This window comes from Cibotium barometz, chromosome 23 (genome assembly GCF_041138505.1).
Source record: "Cibotium barometz isolate CiBa-2024 chromosome 23, ASM4113850v1, whole genome shotgun sequence".
In the NCBI taxonomy this organism is placed as follows: domain Eukaryota; kingdom Viridiplantae; phylum Streptophyta; class Polypodiopsida; order Cyatheales; family Cibotiaceae; genus Cibotium; species Cibotium barometz.
Window position 1 is genome coordinate 53817525 of NC_141068.1, and position 19040 is coordinate 53836564.

Below are 19040 nucleotides of genomic sequence, written 5' to 3' on the forward strand. Positions count from 1 at the left end.
GTAAATGGCTGTTTTATGTCAAGAATGCTGGGGAAGCATTTTGACCGTCTTGTGATTAAGGTCGTGGAGACCTAACTGATAAAGTTGCAACTGCTGACGGAGAGTCAATGGAGGACGTCTCGCGTAGCAAGGTCGGCCGAGGTCTTGACCAGCCTCGGTTCGTCGATTAAAATGGTGAGCTTCCGGTACGGTGGATGAGGGACCAAGGAAGCGGCCTATGAGTGAAGCGCTAGGTCACCTGCGAAGGATCCTAGAGGGTGCTGACCATACGGTGCTCGGGCTCTGGGTCACCTAGGATACCCACACGTGCGTCGAGGAAGATATTGGAACAAGGAGTAAGAGTTGTTTTCTGAAACCGGGCATGGATTTGGTTGACTGACCTTGCTAGTCCTCAACGGATGAGTCCATGGCTCTTTATATGGATCTGTTGGTTGATCTTGCTGATCTTCAACGAGAGTCCATCTTGATAAGTGATTATATTACCGAGTATTATGGGCTAGGAACTATTGAAACGGCCCCTGAGTGGACAGGTGGTGAGCGTTCTAGTTGCCAATGATGCCATAGATACTCTGATGAAGGAATGATGGAAAATTATAAATCAACCGGATAAATTGGAAGATGGTGATCAGTGGTAATATGGTTTCATTAAAGGATTGTTTTAAAGTTAGCTGATGCTAAGAAAAAGGCAATTTCATATTGGGTGTGTAAGTGGTGTGGCTAGTTTTATGTTTGCATGAACTTCTAGCTAGGGGGCCTTGGAGCTCTTTTCCTTGGTACCCAGGACAAAACCTAACCAAATTCCAAATTGGATCCCATCACTACAGTGGTTGGGCGGTTGGCTAACCCATGGGATCGGATGGGGTTAGGCTGGACTGATGGATCCATAAACCGAGACTCAACTTTTGTTATTACGATAGATAAAGTAAATCCTGGACAGTAATTGTTCTATGGATAGGAATCAACGGCTGTGCCTCTTGAATGGGGAAAAAAGCATTGATCCCAATGATCCAAGTGCAAGTTTCTTCCTTGATCCGACCAAATATCTTATAGATGCAATTGGATCAGCGTGATCAGTAATGATCTTGACTACGTTAGAGTAAAAAGTTATCTTGGTGGAATCTCTCGTGCTTTCCGGGTAAGGGAAGTTTTTCCGGGTTCGGTTTTGGAAAAACCGACGGATTAGTCTCTTGTCCGGATATCCGTGGACGAGGCCCCGAGTGTGGGTCCTTGCCCCGCGCATGAAGTGATACTTCCGCTGCTAGTACCCCGAATCCATCGCATCGTGGGGACAGGGATCTCACATATGTACACAGATGTTTGTAGATGATACAAATGCCGTGGTTGCTAATTCTAAGCAGTATTAGATGCTTTTGGTCTTGTCTATACATATAGTGTAGAGCTTCAGGCTCAGTGATTAACCATAAAAAAATAGGTATTAGATCACTGATTGATTGACAAGCCTCCTGACTGGCTATTGCATGCAAGTTGCTACAACACCTTGGAAGATGGTGTGATATTCACGCTACTACTGGGTATTCCAATGGGCTTTCAAGTCACTCTGAAACAAAGATGGCAAATGAGTTCTTAGCAAAGTAGAAGGCAACTCATAAGGTGGCAAAAATGCAACTCAACCTTGCAGGCAGGAAAATGGTTATTAACCACTTCATAATCCCCTCTATCATCTACTATCTGAGCCATTGGAGACCTTCAGATGAAGACCTAAACAAATTCATTAGACTATGCAGGAACTTTGTATGGGGGGCTACCCTTGGTTAAAGAAAGTACCCAAGGTAAAATGGGAGACTGGTGCTGTATTGGAACTGGAAAAGGGGAACTAGGTATCCTAGATGTGACAAACATGGCTGATAGATTGGATGCCAAATGGATCCTGAGAACCTTCCTCAACCCCTCAGAAGACTGGGCTTAGTTGATTAATAGGAACACTAACTAGTTTAAATTCAAAGACCACCCCAAATGGAAGAATCTACTACCCCTCACAATTATGGTGAGCAAATTTCAAATCAAACCTGTTGGTAACCCTCTAGTCATCTCTTTTTGTTCAGCCTGTGAAAGGGGACCTAATCTTATTAGGAAAACTTAGTCACACATGGGGGGCTCCATGGAAGAGACTCAATCTAGTGGCCTATGCTCCCCTTTCCCCCAGTGGATGATCACAAGGTTGAGGCTGCTCTCAGGCTGCATAAGCTAGGCATTTGCACTTTATTTGTGGGAGTGTGGGATAAGGTTGGCAACACCTGGCTATCCAGGGCAGAGCTAATAAGGTTGTACAATGTCTCAAATGCAGAGTTAGATATCATTGGTGATAGGATCAGGTTATGTAGTCACAGTGACTACTAGTTACTCTCTATAAGAGACGTGCCACTCCCCAAAGCCTTTCAGTGGTGCACACAACCCTACTCCCTCCCCATTCTAGCCAAGAAAGGGGCTCGCCTAGTACATTGTAAACTGAACATGAGACAGATCACACCGGTACTTCCTCTTTGGCAAACTGTGGAACAAGTATGTTGAACCCAAGAAAGCATGCCTGGCCTGGTTTCTTATGCACAGAGCCATCTAGACTCAACAAAGAGCTTTCAGGTTGAATATTGGGGATGGAAAATGTCACAGGTGACAAGAGATGGAGGATGACTTGCACATTTTCATCCATTGCCCTCAAGCCAAAAAATGTTTTGACTCTCTTGCAACTTGTATCCAGTCTTGGGAATGGCATGTTCTTAGGATGGAAAAACCTAATTTTGGGGGAAAGTATTGGTTGTTCTATGGAGCTATGGTCTGCATTGACGAGACTGAAATGCTGTGGGTTCTGTGGTTAAGCAGACTTGACTTCATTTTCAACAGTAATCCTACTTAGCACATCTGGTGTTGAAAGTTCATCTGATCCATGTAGGTGAAAGGTTCATCCAAAGGAGATTGAGGGACTTGGAAGCCAAGATAGCAGAGCTGCACATGAAAGCAAAGAACAAACAGGATGACAAGTTGATCGTGCGGCAATTCAGGATGTACTGGTTTTGAGAGAGATTGTTGTCACACCAAGGACATTTTGTTGATGAAAGCTTTGCATTTGATGTGTCTTCTCTAATTTCTTAATATAAATAGCCATTTTCTTTGGGAAAAAAGGAAAATCTCATTAAATAACTTTTGTGTAAGAATATGTCTCATTCAGTTCATGCCACCAGTAGACTCAAAGTTCACGAAACACTAGGGTCTTTCGACAAGGGTTTAGACACCTGTCCTAAAAGCTATGGGGTGGTGGAGAAGAGACTCCGAGAGTCCAATTCATGGCCGGGACTTCTAACTTCCGCACGCAGGAAAGGCACGAAGGGAAAGCTGGCGCATATTCCAGGAACGCAGTTTTGGGGTTGCACGGCTGAGCTAGCATGGCGTTGGTGGTGCTGGTGGTGGCAAGCATCCTCCTGTCCGCAGTCACTTACCTCTTCGATTTCTTCAGCAACTTGGTGGTTTTGGTGGACTACTCCACCCTCTTTGTCCGCTACACCAGGCGGGAGAGGGAGGGCCATTGCGATGCGGATTGCAGGCACCAGACCAGCGACCTGGAGGGCTACTTCTACGGGCTGCTAGGAGTCCTGTTTTGCTGCCACACCCTCAACGCCCTCGTCTTCAAGCTCAAGTACAGGCAGCGAGATGCCCCCCTCTTGGCCGCCTACTTCCTGCCGCTCATCCACCTCTGGCGCCTCTCCAACCTCCTTTGGCGCAGCGTCAGCTGCGAGGGGTAACGCTTTTTCTATTTCTTCCTTGACGGTGAATTCTCATGAAGAGTTTTTCCTGAAATCGGGTGAAATTATTAGTGTATGGGCGGAATTCTGAAAACGTGCCAGAAGTCGATGAAGAGGGTCTTGTGGCGGCCACAATCTTGAGGGTTGTTAAGGATGGGGGCGTTTTCATTTCTGTGGCCACAATCTTGAGGGTTATTGAAAAATGGGTGCATGCGGAGGCAGCGTGCAGTCTAGCTGGTGAAGCGGTATACCTGTGAGCTACTCATGTGAGGCAGCCCTGAGGGGTGTAGTCTAGCTGGTAAAACAGTGGGGCATGGATTATTCCACTTTCCCAACACAAAATGGGTGATTTTATTAAGTCTATGCCTAATGAGGGTTTATCGGGCGTTTAAGAAAATGGGTGCTTTTGGTAATCAGCCTTCAATGTTTTCCGATATAGAAGAAACGACACTAATTTTGTTTTGAATCAGGGTCCAAAACTTGAGATCCCCGGAGTTGAATGGATTGTACTGCATCTTGGGCAGTGCTTTGGAGGGCGTTCCCATGCTCATCCTCCAATTCTGCAGCTACCTGGTCCTCACGGCAAATAAAGTCTTTGTCCAGAGCATGTCCACCACATTCAAAATCTCAGTAGCTGCATCTCTCATCTCTGCAGCTTACAATGGGGGCACATCCGTGCAGTCCATAGCCAAGAATACCAGAACTTTTAGGCAGAGGATTGCGGCGGGCGTCATCGCGGGGGATTCACCCTTTGCTCTAGCCTCGTCCGCTGCCTGACCTTCGCAAACATGATTGTGCACCTCCGCCAATACTTCTCCCACCATAGATCACTCCGGGACCAGGCCAAATTCCATGTCTCTGACTCCATCCCGATCTTCTTCATGGCAGGCACCATCACTGCGTACTGGCTCAATTACTGGCTCCTGCTATCGCCCAAAACCTTCTCAAACAGCCTCCGAGATGCCCATCGCTTACTGACATCACTCGCTTTCAGCTACATGAGCATGATCCTTGGCCCCCTCTACCCATGGTGAGTGAAGCCAATGACAGCAATCAGCTCGGATTATCGACCTTCCGATTTAAACTGTTTCTAGTATCCCTTATGCATCTCGTGCTTGATCTTGGAGTCTTGTTTGTGACATTCTGGCTTGGAACTCTGCCAGTGCTGTACATGATCGTAGAACTGGTGGCAGCTGCAGGCTACTTGGTTTCGATTTTCATGTACATCAAATTCGATGCAATCTGCGGGCCGAAGAGAAGTTCAAGCATTTCACTGTTGCGTGGTGATGATACACGAGGTTTGCAGATGTGGGGAAGTGTCCAAAGTGATTCTGCCCAAGCTGGCAGCTTGCAAGCACAGGCATCTGAGGATACACACTCCACTGAGGCAGTTCTGTCTGGCGATGCAGAAAAGCATCGCCAGAATTTTCTGCATTAAAGGGGCAGAATTTTCCAGAAATGCACACAAATACAAATTGATACTAAATGCGAAGTACCGTTTCAAACTGATACGATCAAGGATATGGGACCATGGCCCATAGAGAGAGCCTAGAGGCTCACAAATCAACTAGAAGACATCGGAAAGTAATTTTGCAGGATAGAATTGGCGCAATATAGAGACGGTCACAACTTTGCCAAATCAACTAGAACGAAACTAGCAAGAACCCAGCTAGTGGGAAAACATCAATGTACAGAAATATGTGAGAGAGAGAAAGAGCCGTTCCTGTATACACGTCAGTCTGTTGCCATCCTGATTCCTGCCTCTTTTGATACCCCACCGCCCATACATGGGCGGGGGAGATTGTCTTCCCATGAAATATGGGCGGTGGATGGATACCCACCACATCAGCATGGGCAGGTAGGGGTATGGCGATGTCTGATGGGTCTGATTTTGAAGTTGTAAGTTACATGAATTTGTTACGCTGAAGTGTGAGCTATATATTGGCAACGAACTACATACAATGGGCATACTGTATTTTTCATTTGAATTTGAATTTTTTATTTTCTCAATTTCAAAAATCTACTTTTTTTGACATTTGATTAAATTTTGTAAAAAACTGCAAATTCTGGAAAATTACTGCCTTGAAACGCATATACCGCTACAACATTGGTCCTTTTAGGGCTTTTAGAACTCATAGTTTTGGTGGAGTTGTCGACGCTCTCACTCGGGAGGGCATAAGCGTGTGAGATTAAACTTAATAATAATATTAAATATAATTAATTATAACCAAAAGGGTGCGGCCGCATCATAGCCTATATAAGACTCAATCCATGGATTAATATAATAAGTAGGTGACCTTCGCATTGCTGTGGCATAAAGTTTTTGCTTGTATGCATATGTGCATACACATGTATGTGCGTACATAAGTGTGCATGTGTGTATGTATTTATGCATGTGTATGTATATGCAAGTGTGTGTGAGTGTGTATTTTTATGTGTGGTGTGTGTTTGTTTATGCTTGTGTGCACGTGTGTATGTGTGCATGTGTATGTATGTGCATGTGTCTATGTGCAACTCTCTCACATAAACGTCCATGTGTCTCTCTCAAATGCATTCTTTATGTCTCTATCACGTGCATAGACGCAACCCTCTCTCAAACACATGCACATGCACTCTTTCTCTTCTCACACTTGTATGTATATGCAAGTGTGTGTGAGTATGTATTTTTATGTGTGGTGTGTATTTGTAGTGTGCACGTGTGTATGTGTGCATGTGTATGTATGTGCATGTGTCTATGTGCAACTCTCTCACATAAACATCCATGTGTCTCTCTCTCAAATGCACTCTTTATGTCTCTATCACGTGCATAGACACAACCCTCTCTCAAACACATACATGTGCACATGCACTCTTTCTCTTCTTACACCCATCTCGCATACGCACTCTCTCTTCTCGTGCCTGTCTCTCACACATATGGAAACTCTCTCTCTTTCTCTCTCTCTCTCTCTCACACACACACACCCTGCACATACACGTGTGTGGCTGTGTATACGCGTACATAATGGTGTGTGTGAATGTGTTTATATATAATGGTATTAATATAATATTATTATATATTTACTATATGTATATTGATTTATATATCATTATTATAGTATATTATGATATGTTTACTATATACATACATACATATATATATATCTTTAATTTTCTTATTTACACATGTAAAAAAAGCACACATACACACACACATAATTTTATTTTATTTATATTTTATTGAAATCTACTTTTAATCTCTCTCTCTCTCTCTCTCTCTCTCTCTCTCTTTACACCCATCTCTTTCTCTCCCCCTAGCCCTGCCCCTATCTCACTCTCTCTTTATCTCACACTCTCTTTCTCTCCCCTCCTCCTAGGCCAGCCCCTATCTCACTCTCTCTCTCTCTCTCTCTCTCTCACACACACACACACACACACACATGTACACTCCCGCACATGCACTAATGCAAATGCACACTCTCTCCCTCCACACACACTCTCTCACACATAGAAATTCTCTGTCTCTCTGTCTCTCTCTCTCTCTCTCTCTCTCTCTCTCACACACACACACACATGCACACACATATATAAATAAATTTACACATATATATACAATTTACAGATATATATAAATGTTACTCTCTCTCTCTCTCTCTCTCTCTCATGCACACATATATAAATAAATTTACACATATATATACAATTTTAATTAATTAAATTTTAATAGTGGGGGTGTGTGTGGTGAGATGTGCTCACTCTCAAATAAATGCATCTTATATGTAATGTCTCTCTCTCTCTCTCTCTCTCTCACACACACACACACTCTCTCTCTCACAAATAAATGCATCTTACATGTAGTCTCTCTCTCTCTCTCTCTCTCTCTCTCTCTCTCACACACACACACACACACAAATAAATGCATCTTACATGTAATCTCTCTCTCTCTCTCTCTCTCTCTCTCTCTCTCTCTCTCTCTCTCACACACACACACACACACACACACACCCCTACATGTACACACATCGCACATGCATTGTCTCCTCCCCCCAGTCACACTCTCTTACACATAGACGTCTATGTCTCCGTTTGTATCTCTCTCTCTCTCTCTCTCTCTCTCACACACACACACACACACATAAATATATATTATTTATAATATTATATTTTTTTATATTTAGACACATATACTTGTATATACCTATATATACATGTATATTTATAAAATAAATAAACACACATATAGATATAATTTTAATTAATTAAATTTTAATGGGTAGCGATGCACGGTGAGGTGTGCTCTATATTTTATATACAATGTCTTTTGTCTTTTCTTTACAATGAGAGAGAGAAAGAGAGATATTTTAATGGGTAGCGATGCACGGTGTGCTCTATATCTTATATACAATGTCTTTTGTCTTTTCTTTACAATGAGAGAGAGAAAGAGAGATACATACACATTTAAGTTTTCATCTCATGAAGCTCACCTTTTAAGAGGGAGGCCCCTATTTTTTCTCTCAAGAAAATCATGAAGCTCACTTTTTAAGAGGGAGGTCTCCTTTTAAAAATTGAAATGACATGAGATGGAAAAATTCAAATTGTAATAAAAGACAGTGTGAATCTCTCCCCTTTCTCCCTTGGCTTACTCTCCCCTCTCCTTTGGTCACGCGGAAAGGGAGATGGCTGGAGAGAGTGACACGTGGTAGGGGGAGTAATAGAATAGATAGATATAGTCATGTTCAAGCTATTCGAGCCACCTCTCTCAACCCTATGCAATAACTTTGTCAAGCATATTCTCTAAATTTAAACATGGTATCAATTCGCCTTCCATCGCTTAACCACCCTAGTCATCCCGGGTCTTGCAATTATTAGAGACATAAAAAGCAATGCAACCCAAAATTGCCATCTTTAGTGCTACCAACAATTGCCTCTCTTCAACGAGCATCCACTGTTTAGTATCGTTATCCAAAAGCCAAGGCGGACACCAAGGACCATCTTGTAAAGCCCACAAATGCCAGCATAAAGTATTGACTCCATAGAAGCGCATACTCTACCACATGAGTAGATCAGCGCGATGGCAAATACAAATCGTTTAAAAGGAATCCCTATTTTTTTTCCGTTGAAGATTATAGCGTTGCATAAAGCCAACAATAAGCATCATTTATTTTTAATTTTTTAAACTTTAGAAATCTTTTTTTTATCTTTTAAAAAATCCACTATATCGGAGACCTTTTAAGCCCTTTTTCCCACACATAAACATTATTAAACAAAACCTTTCCCACATCACTACACAAGACAGACGTCCAATCCTCCTAGTGTGAAAAGATAGGCCATAATATGTTCGAGTGTTCGAAGCTTATGATGAATAGCAACAAAGGAGAGACAAGATGCAAACTAACTTCTAAAATGAAAATGATGGTATTGATGAGAGAAAAATAATGAGCGAATGCTTACATAATTTTGATGGTTAAATATGTCTCAAGGAACTTGGAACCTCTAGATGTATGTGAAAGCTTGATAAAAGGAGGTGTACACACAAAAGGTCAAGGAAGTGCACACAAGAGGAAATATCCAAACATGAAGATCTCAATAAATAAATAAAAGCTAAAATATAGAAATAAAATACAAAATCTTTCAGAGATTAAATCAATGAACAAAATCAAACAAAATAAACTATATATATTAAAATTAAAAAAACATTTTCGTTTAAATCTATGTAAGAATCAATCCATGGATTAACAATAATATAATAGTGTTCAAGCTATTCATGCCACCTCTCTCAACCCTGTGCAATAACTTTCTCAAGCATATGCTCTAAAATCTTGGCTCAGATTACAATCCTGCATACAATAATCACTTAGATTTTGACTCCCTTTGACAAGATTACAATCGTGCATACAATGATCACTTAGATTTTGACTATGACTCCTTTTGACAAGATTACAATCTTGCATACAATAATCACTTAGATTTTGACTCCCTTTGACAACTCAACACTTGTAGACAAAGTACCCAATTATAATCCATCGTCAAAATACAGACCACCTAGAGAATAACCCTATTTATCATCTTTATTATATAGGTGATGTCATTTTGATCACAATTGTATGGTTTACCCAACCGCTAGAAAAAAAAACCGTCCTTTAGTGTATTTTGCACTGGGAAAAGTTAAAAAAAAAACGATTGAACTTATAGGTTTTTAATTATTAAAACTGGTTAATAATAAGATTTTTGAATAGGGAAAATCGATTGTGGAAAAAAGTCTTTCTCTAGCAATTTCCTAATTTCAGCAAAAAGTTCATCCATTGCGATGAAATTTGGGCGAACTGCTGTTTGCTTCATCTTCACGCTCAAGTACGCGCAGAGAGACCGTGGTGAAATTTCTCCTTAATTACGGATATTAAGACAAGAGGGCTTTCTGAAAATGGGTGAGAGTGGGCGGATCAATTCTGAAAATCGTTTTTCCGTCAAGCATTTTTCTTTTAGAGCAAGGTGAATATATATTTGTTGATCTTACTTTATTGAGTAAAATTTGTGAGTTTGGGCGTTTGAGAAAATGGGTGCTTTGGAGGGCCTTCCCATGCTTGCCCTCAAATTCTGCAGCTTCGTGGTCCTTACTGCTCACTTAGCAAAAGTTTTTGTCCTAGAGCATTATTGTAACCTATACATATGCCAGATGCATCTCTCAACGCATACACGTTGAGGCTACTATAGCTACTCAATTCGACGGGGCAATTTTTGCTTCTCCTGCATTTCTCCATCAAGCACTGTAAATCTAATCTATCATGTTCATCGCCAGAGAAATCAAGGCATGGAGAAATCACACTATCAAGCACGAACTAACTACTTCCGAACTATATACCATGGCGGTGGAAAAACAAGACAATTTAATTAGTTTTACAAGTACCACTTGCAAAGGGTAAGGACACAAGCCAAGAATTTGTAGCTCAGAGGTTTGATAAGCCATATTTTTCTATTTTTAAATTTTAGATATTTATTTTTTTATATTTAAGAATTACTATTTTTAAAATTACTAAAAAAATAACACTTTTTATTATTATGAAAGGGTTGTCTATCCTCATTTTCATAACTTGTTATGGCAACTAGCAGAGAATGCTAGGCTCAAGAAGGAGAGGGCAATACAGTTACAAAGGCATTGTACAAATCATGGCTAAAGAGCACGGTGAGTAGGACAGGCCCAAACCCCCACTAGAAGGTGGCCATGGAATTCTCAACGAGCTCGTACATCAAGAAACCGAAGTCTGGACACTCCCTCGCAACACAAGGGGATGCCTGTGAAGGATTAAAAGAAATCCAACCGCCGTTGGACGTGCCTGTATGTCCTTCATCAGGAGGAGGCCAGATGGAACCACCCCTTCCCTTCTCCATTGAAGCTCCACTTGGAAAAAGCCACCCAAGTCTCCAAGGGAGTAGAAAGAAAGCCATTTCCGTTGTTGTCGGATCCTTGATTCCCCGAATGAGATCCTACGAAGGAGAGAAGCTAGAGAGCCAACCACCCAAGAAGAAGAATGCTCAAGAAGGTGAACTAGAGGGTGCAAAGAAGAGCAAGACCTAAGACCCCCAACAACAATAGAAAGAGGAAGAAATGGGTGCAAAGAAGAGAAAGATCCAACAGCCCCAACAATAACAAAAAGAGGAAGCAATGGTGGGTGCAAAGAAGGGCGAGGCACAAGGGCCCCAACAACAAAAAGAGGATGGGGAAGAAGGGCAAGTGTTCAAGTTAAGAGCTTACCTTACCCTTGTCGAAGCATGTGTCGATGGGGGGAGGAAGGGCAAGTGTTCAAGTTAAGAGCTTACCTTACCCTTGTGGAAGTATGTGTCGTTGGGTCTTGCCTTCGAGCTGCAATGCAATCGTTAACGAAGTAGATTTGGTGTCACATGCACATGGGGGATGGGGCCTAGGCACTTGGGCTTAGGGTCATTTACTTGTGTGCCTTTGGGGGCCTTGGGATATATGATACATAGGGCTCATGGGCATTATACACACATTATTGATCATTTTGACTATTACCTTTCTTGGAGCTCTCATGCCCAAGCTTTCATGGTGGACTTCTCCCTTATGAGATGTTAGGATAGTGACCCACACCCATGTTGTCACTCCATGCCTTGAGTAGCCAACCCTAGTTTCTTGCATTGGTATCAGAGCTTTGAATTGATCCATTTTCTTGATTTTTTTTTAAATTTCTGAGTTTTTCTTGAGTTTCTTGATTTCTTGATTTTCTTGATCAAGAAATGGGGCTATGATGATTTTGCTCGAGTGGATTTGATCCTTTTGATTCACATTTTCATGAGCTTTTGGGGGCTATGGGTTATGGTGGATCAAATTTGGGGATGGCTTTATCAAATTTGAAATTCGGGACCAACAAACTTGGGAAAGAGGATCATTAATCCACTAATCTTGATTAGGGAATGTTAATCAAAATGCTTTTCCCTGCTCCCTCACCCTTGCTTGATTCTTGGAGCAAATCTTGCCTCCATCTTTCAAATTTTGTTTCCCAAACATTAGGGTTTTAATTGTACTACTTTTTCTCTTCACGTAGAGCACCACGAAGCTTGCATTCCACGTTAATGCCATGGCTGTTGTTTGAGCTGCATGTTTCGCTTGGCTGCTGTCTACGGTCTGTGCGCAATGCGGTCTTCAACTCTTAGCCATGGCTAGCACTTACACTCATTAGAGAGCTTCGTCTTCACAACAAATGCAAGAAGAGTGCCTACAAGCTCGCGGTGATTTACAGCAAGGGAGGAGTTTATTTTGCATTAATCTCATCCATTATGCTCTAATTCACTGAAAGATCCCTGCCCCCTACGCGCAACGAATTCTGGGGGGTGCTAGCAGCAGAAGTAGCACTTCTTGCGCAAGGCAGAGACTCTCACTCGGGGCCTCGCCCACGAATATTTGGACAAGAGACTAATCTCTCGGTTCTTCCAAAACCGAACCCAGAAAAACTTCCCTCGCCTAGAAGGCATAGGCTACATCTGCTGTTTATAGTTACTGTGGTTGATAGTTTGATCATCAGAGATGCTGCAAGCCAACGTTAATATTATGTGCGCTCTTACTACTATAAGCTGAACATACTTGCAATGTTTCGTTTATTTGTGTGGCTTTTATTTTAACATTGAAGCTTAACCTCCTGTCAATGTATGTAAAACATGTTTCAACCTTATTCGGGCATAGTCTTGCACTGTAGACAAAATATTGAAAGGGGTATATTGCACAATGCTCTTTTTTGTTATGATTTTAAGTTTGTTGCTGTGGCACATGTATAGAGATAGGTATTGTTTTTTCCGAGAGATTTACTAACAGGCCCCTATTTAAGCTTATAAGGATACCTTTAAAAATGAATGTCACCCCCCTTCCTTGGTACCCATATTCGACTCTTCCCTTGATAGTATCCCTCGGCTACTATAGGTGGAGGATGGAGATGAGGCGATGGTGAGGGGGAGGATGCCTCTTGTCCTAGCCCTTTCTTGGCCTCTTGGATCTCTGTTAGCTGCCTTTGTAGGTTTTCTACTTGATTGGCTTATGCTCTCCTTAAGATTGTGCAGTTCTTCCTATAGTGGTTCTTGCTAGCTCCTCAATTCTTCTGTGACTTTGTGCTCTAAGAACATGCCACATCTTTTTTCCTTATGATTGTTTGTAGTTTGGACATTTATTTGGCGACATTTGTCATGCATTTATTCAAGTAATCTAATACTCCCTACGTCCAGTCCCTACGTCTAGTCCAATTCTATGGTTTCCCAAAAACTAGATGGGCCTGGCACTATTGGGGCTAGTTTGGGCATGGTGGATCCAGCACAGTGGGGCCCATTAGTTGATGATGGGTGAATGTTTCTTTCCTAGAGGTTTCTTTGAATAGGGCCTATAGTTACGGCCCGATCTTGGTTTTGGTATCCGGCCTTGTGAGCTTACTGATCTCCTCTTTGAAGTTGTGTGCTAGCCTCTAGAGCTTTCACCATCCTGAATGTTTTCTTAGACATGTAGTAAGGTTTGTGTGTGAGGTTGATGTTTTCCTATAGACATGAAGTAGGGTTTATGTGTGAGGTTGATCATCTCTATCTGTCATTCAACTCAAACTTTTTGCTACTCATATTCAGGGCAAAAGAGAGAGAGATGGCTCCAAGAAAAGAGCAGGAAAACAACAAGAAAAGACTAAGAAAGGTATATGATGTGAATAGCCACGATTCTACTGAGATTGTGTTTTAATGTTTTTAGATATGCTTACTTGGGCTTGGTGTGTGTGTCTTACAGACAACAAGGGATACTCACTTAGATCTGGGCGTGTTTGTTTGACTCTTAGCGACGAGGAAGCTCAATCACGGACACCTATGTCCTCACATGTATCTCCTGTTAGAGAGGAAACAGAAGCGCATAATTCTCTTGTTCATGAGGAAGAAGCGCTTGTGTTGAAGAACGAAATGAGCTCACCTCCTCCAACTCACACGGAGATGCCTAAATCTAGTACTGGTCAAGGGGAGACCCATAGAAGGCTTCTTGGAGAATCTATTGAATTGGGATTGCTTGGTGATGTATCCAAAAAGTTTTTTGTGCAACACAATTCCTCTATCCCATTGGTCCCTTTATGCAAGCTAATTCCAAATGAAGCCATCCATACAGTTTCTAGCCAACTTGAGGTGTTTCGTGATTCCTTTGACTGCCATGGCTATGTCGAAGCATCTCGTCCTTTTTTAGTTTCACTTACACGTCCCGGAAGCTCTATGTATTTCGCGGTTACACAAATAGACTTGCAAGAATGGGGACTAAACTGGGTGGTACAACATGACAGATTTGAGGATGAAATCAGAGAAATTGAGTGGGAGGACCTCAGTGTGGTAAGAAGTTTCTTGTTTGGGATGGCAATCATCGTGTGAAGACATGGATGTCTCGAGTGCGTGAAGGTATGTTCTTTTGAATGCCATAGAGTGATTCTATGCAACATTAAAAGTAATATATTGTAATATCTTTATTTTGTTTTCTCTAGCTTGGTCTCATAGCCCCTCACGCCATGTCCGGGTCAAATGTCAATTTTTGGTTGTGGACAAGAAGCAAGAAGGAGAATTGCCATTGGCTTTGCGATCTCAAAATGAGTAAGTGATCTCTCTCTACTTAATTACGGACATTGTGAAGTCATTGTTAAGTTCTTGGCTCATTGTGACTCTTTACAACAGATTGGTGCACACTAGTGTTACACCCACATTGTCACATGAGATCTTCATGTTTCAACGATTTGGAATGGCGGACAAATCATCCATATTGGACTACCTTGGTGAAGACGTAAGGAGGTGGGCTTTAATGGAGCTTAGTTTGGAGCGACGAAGTGGAGAGCAATGGTACAATGCTCCAGCTACAATCTTGGCACAGCTTGTGTGGAAGGTAGTGTTTGCATTTCCCATCTTTTATTAATAAACGGATTATCAATGTTTTTTAATCGTGTGAGTGATAATGAGTCCTTTTCGTTATACATAGACATCGTTTGAAAATGCGGTGAAGCAAGCTATATCATGCATTAATAGACATGCCATGGGGTTTCAAGAATATGAGACAAAATGTGAGAAAGCCAGACGTGGTGTAGAGCAAACATTTCGAGATAGAGCATACAAGATGCTCATAATTGCAAACCCATCCAATGGTGATGCATTCTTTCAACTCGTATATAACTATTATTGGTCTAAGAAGGGATTGGTTGCTCTGACCAAAGAAAAGCTCTACACAGTCGCCATATCTCGGATTTCAACTCAAAGGTATGTCACATGTCAATAAACCTTCCTTAACATAAACTAACCTTAACATCTAATCTCTTATGGCTTTGGTATGATGCTGAAATAGGAAGACGGAATTGCTTCAAATGCTTATGATCGGGAGGGCAAAGGACAATTTAATTTCGGAGATGTTTGGGGATAACAAAAAGACGTTGCTGCATATGAAGAAAGAGTTGTATTGGGAAGAGCTAATAGGGGAGGCGGACTCTATTTTGGAGGGTTTATTGGTATATGATGATGTTATCTACGTCCCACCATTTATGCAATGGGTGCAAGAGGAGCGATCGAAACACATACCATGGGCCTTCCATGAGGTGTGGGCAAAGATTGGAAAAGTGAAGGAAGGCCAAAACCTGAGGTGGAGAATGCCGCAAAGAGGATTGTCTACAGGTATATATCTTCTAATGCCATTCTATTTTTGCAGAAAATACATATACGCATTAAAAAAATATTTTAGTGCTGTTTGTTTTATTTTGGATATGTAGGTGGGTGCAGCTACTCATTGGCCAAGGTCTAATGGACGAAGAGACGGAAGCAATCAAAGAATGGGTAGATCCAAATTCCTTGGAAACAATGTACCCGAAGGAATGGGTTGCCAGAGGGGTTTCTGATTGGGAATATAAGAGATGTCCTTGGTGGTTGGACTATCCTCTAAATCATGTGCCTCCAAGTGAGAAGCTCCTAGAAAAAGGTACTTTTTTACTTTCTATTGAATTATATGCATGTAAATGTAAATGTAAATGTATATGTATATGTAAACCTTCCTACCTATACAAATACATACCTATACATACATATATATATATATAAACTATCCATATGCATATACATATTAGATACATATACATACAGATATATACATATACAAATACATATGTAAACATATATGTACATATACATATGCATACATAAATACATACCTACATAAATACACTAAATTATATACTAAATTCCTACATACATACAAAGTTCATGTTACATTTAAGATTTGGCATGTTAGATTTTAAAGAAACATTGTTAAGTTTTGAAGTTTATTTTGGGATTTTTTAGAAAATGCAAAGGAGATGCTGTCCAAATTTTTTACAAATTTGTACATACATACATACATACGTACATACATAGTTCATGTTACATTTAAGGTTTGGCATATCAGATTTTAAAGAAACATTGTTAAGTTTTGATATATACATACCTACATACATATATATATAAATAGATACATATACCTACATACATATACATACACATACATATACAAAGATACATACCTACATACATATACATGTACATATGCATATACACATACATATACATGTACATATACATATACATAGATACATATACATCTACACACATATACATATACAAAAAGGTTTGGAGATTTCTACCTTTTTACTAAATTATCTTGATCTATTTCTTAAAGAATTTAAGAATTGCCAATCTGAGCTTGAAAGAGAACCCCCAACTCAAGAAGACTCTAGAATACCTTCCCCACAGCCAACAAACTTGACCCAGTGTCCAGTAGTTGGATCCTCGCGCGTGGCCCCAAAACCATCCACACCACTGTCACGAGTGCCACAATCACACCAAGAGCATACATCTACATCGTCTCAAGTGCAACGTGAGAGGCGAACAAAGAGACGTCTTGACATTATGCATGATGTTCGAGAGGGAGACCCCACAAATGAAGATCAAGAGAGAGACCCTTTAGAGCATCTTCAAGAGGGGGAGGTGTCAGGAAAACGTGACATCATGGACATGACTAGTAAGAGTACTTTCCATCGTAAATTTATTTTGAGAAGTGTGTGCTTTTGAAATGCATCTCATTTTTTGTCTTGTTTACTTGCAGGTGAGAGATGTTCTTCACACATATTGCTGGTAGACGTCCACACTCTTTCGGAGGGCTCAGATAGATAAAAAGAATAATTTCACCATATAATTAGTTTTCCAAGTTATACTTACCAAAACCAAACATCATAAATCTTTTATGTAGTGTGGAAGAATTCTTGATGAAGATTCCCAAGGCTCTATCTCATAGAGGGGCTCCCTCATATACAGTGGCTCGCCTCGTATGGACTGACTTTCCTACAGGTTTATAGGTTGTTGATGTAGATACAGATGGGTGTCCCTCATACACAGTGGCTCTATCTCATAGAGGTGCTCCCTCATATACAGTGGCTTGCCTCGTATGGGCTAACTTTCCTACAGGTTTATAGGTTGTTGATGTAGATACAGATGGGTGTCCCTCATGGAATCAAGTTTCTTTATCATTGATACGTGCCACACTCAGTTTTGTTGGTTTGTTTGGGGCTGATGAGGGTTGGTTTGTGTGTTTGAGTCTAATGGATCAACTTCCTAAAATATATTCCATGGGAAAGAAAGTTGGATTGGTCATGCATCGAACAATGTCTGTTCATGTGGAATCAAGTTATTTGTATGAGAATGGAGAACGGGTAAGTCATAATCTCTCAAATATTTCCCTTTATGTATACATGTTATGTGGTATGGATATCCAAACATAATGTTTTCTTGTTATGGTAGGTGGATACATTGGCGCTTAGTATGTTCTATCGAGTAAATTGCCATGTCCCTATTATTGATCGTGAGGCTGGGCAAAATGTTTCAAAGAAGTTATTCAATGCTCAACGAAATTTCATTTTTGAGAAGAATAAGAAGCATCCATTCCAATGCACGATGGTCTTGGAGCGCTACATTCGAGGTGGTGCAGAAAGATCTCCTATGTTCTTTAGGTGAGACAATTTTCATTCTCTTCATTTTCATAGCTACTTTTTCAAAATACTTAGATGCACGTTTATGATTGCATTTCATTGTAGGTGGCTAGTGGAGACCTTCTCAAGTGAAGGAGATGGTGTCTTGGACGTTTTTGCGGGATGTGGAGGCTTGGGACGTGCATGCCAAGAGTTAAAAAAGGCACTATATGGGGATAGAGAATGACATGGAGGTAGCCAAAGCATGTCTGGGAAATTTCTCATTAGGTCAGGATGACACATAGAAGAATGCTATAATTTGTGGATCAAAAGACTTTGTAATCAAGATTGTCATGGTTTGGAAGTTTAAAGATCAATATATACATTTTTGATCTTTAAAATATTGTGTTATATATTTAAGTAAGTAAGAAAGTATGTATGTAATGTATGTATATATGTTAGTGCTGCGTAGGTAGCTCTTGTATGTATGTATGTATATGTATATGTACGAGGTGTATGAATTTAGGTAGATATATGTATATATATAATTATATCAATAAGTATGATGTGGATCAAAAGACTTTGTAATCGAGATTTTCATGGTTTGGAACTTTAAAGATCGATATATACATTTTTTATCTTTAAAGGATTGTTTTTTATATTTAAGTAAGTAAGAAAGTATGTATGTATGTATGTATGTATGTATATATGTTAGTATGTAGGTAGCTCTTGCTGCATGTATGTATGTATATGTATATTTTGTATGTGTATATGTATGAGGTGCATGAATAATTTAGATAGGTATATGAATATATGTAATTATATC

The 19040-nt window shown here is 40.6% G+C and overlaps 1 protein-coding gene and 1 pseudogene across 8 annotated transcripts; both read left to right on the top strand.

Annotated features, from left to right (window-relative positions):
* The first annotated feature begins 3266 nt into the window (after nt 1–3266).
* On the top strand, nt 3267–5334 carry LOC147626093 (uncharacterized; annotated as a pseudogene). Its single transcript, XR_015268827.1, has 2 exons — nt 3267–3751; nt 4226–5334. The product of XR_015268827.1 is annotated as an uncharacterized LOC147626093 (transcript).
* A 4673-nt stretch (nt 5335–10007) lies between these two features.
* On the top strand, nt 10008–18573 carry LOC147626094 (uncharacterized). 7 transcript variants are annotated; one of them, XR_015268773.1, is made up of 12 exons: nt 10008–10681; nt 13845–13908; nt 13999–14645; nt 14729–14834; nt 14916–15120; nt 15214–15488; nt 15574–15896; nt 15964–16197; nt 16930–17271; nt 17356–17959; nt 18048–18256; nt 18341–18573. XR_015268773.1 is itself a non-coding variant. In XM_086817651.1 (10 exons), the coding sequence occupies exons 3-10, from the start codon at nt 14627–14629 to the stop codon at nt 17421–17423; spliced, it is 1572 nt and encodes a 523-aa protein (XP_086673777.1). In that variant the 5' UTR covers nt 10008–10681; nt 13845–13908; nt 13999–14626; the 3' UTR covers nt 17424–18312. The 7 variants fall into 7 exon arrangements, 2 of the variants coding, with proteins under 2 accessions (XP_086673777.1, XP_086673778.1); XR_015268776.1 differs by having other exon boundaries at nt 10008–10220; nt 10528–10681; nt 17356–18256; XR_015268774.1 differs by having other exon boundaries at nt 17356–18228.
* The last annotated feature ends 467 nt before the right edge of the window (nt 18574–19040 follow it).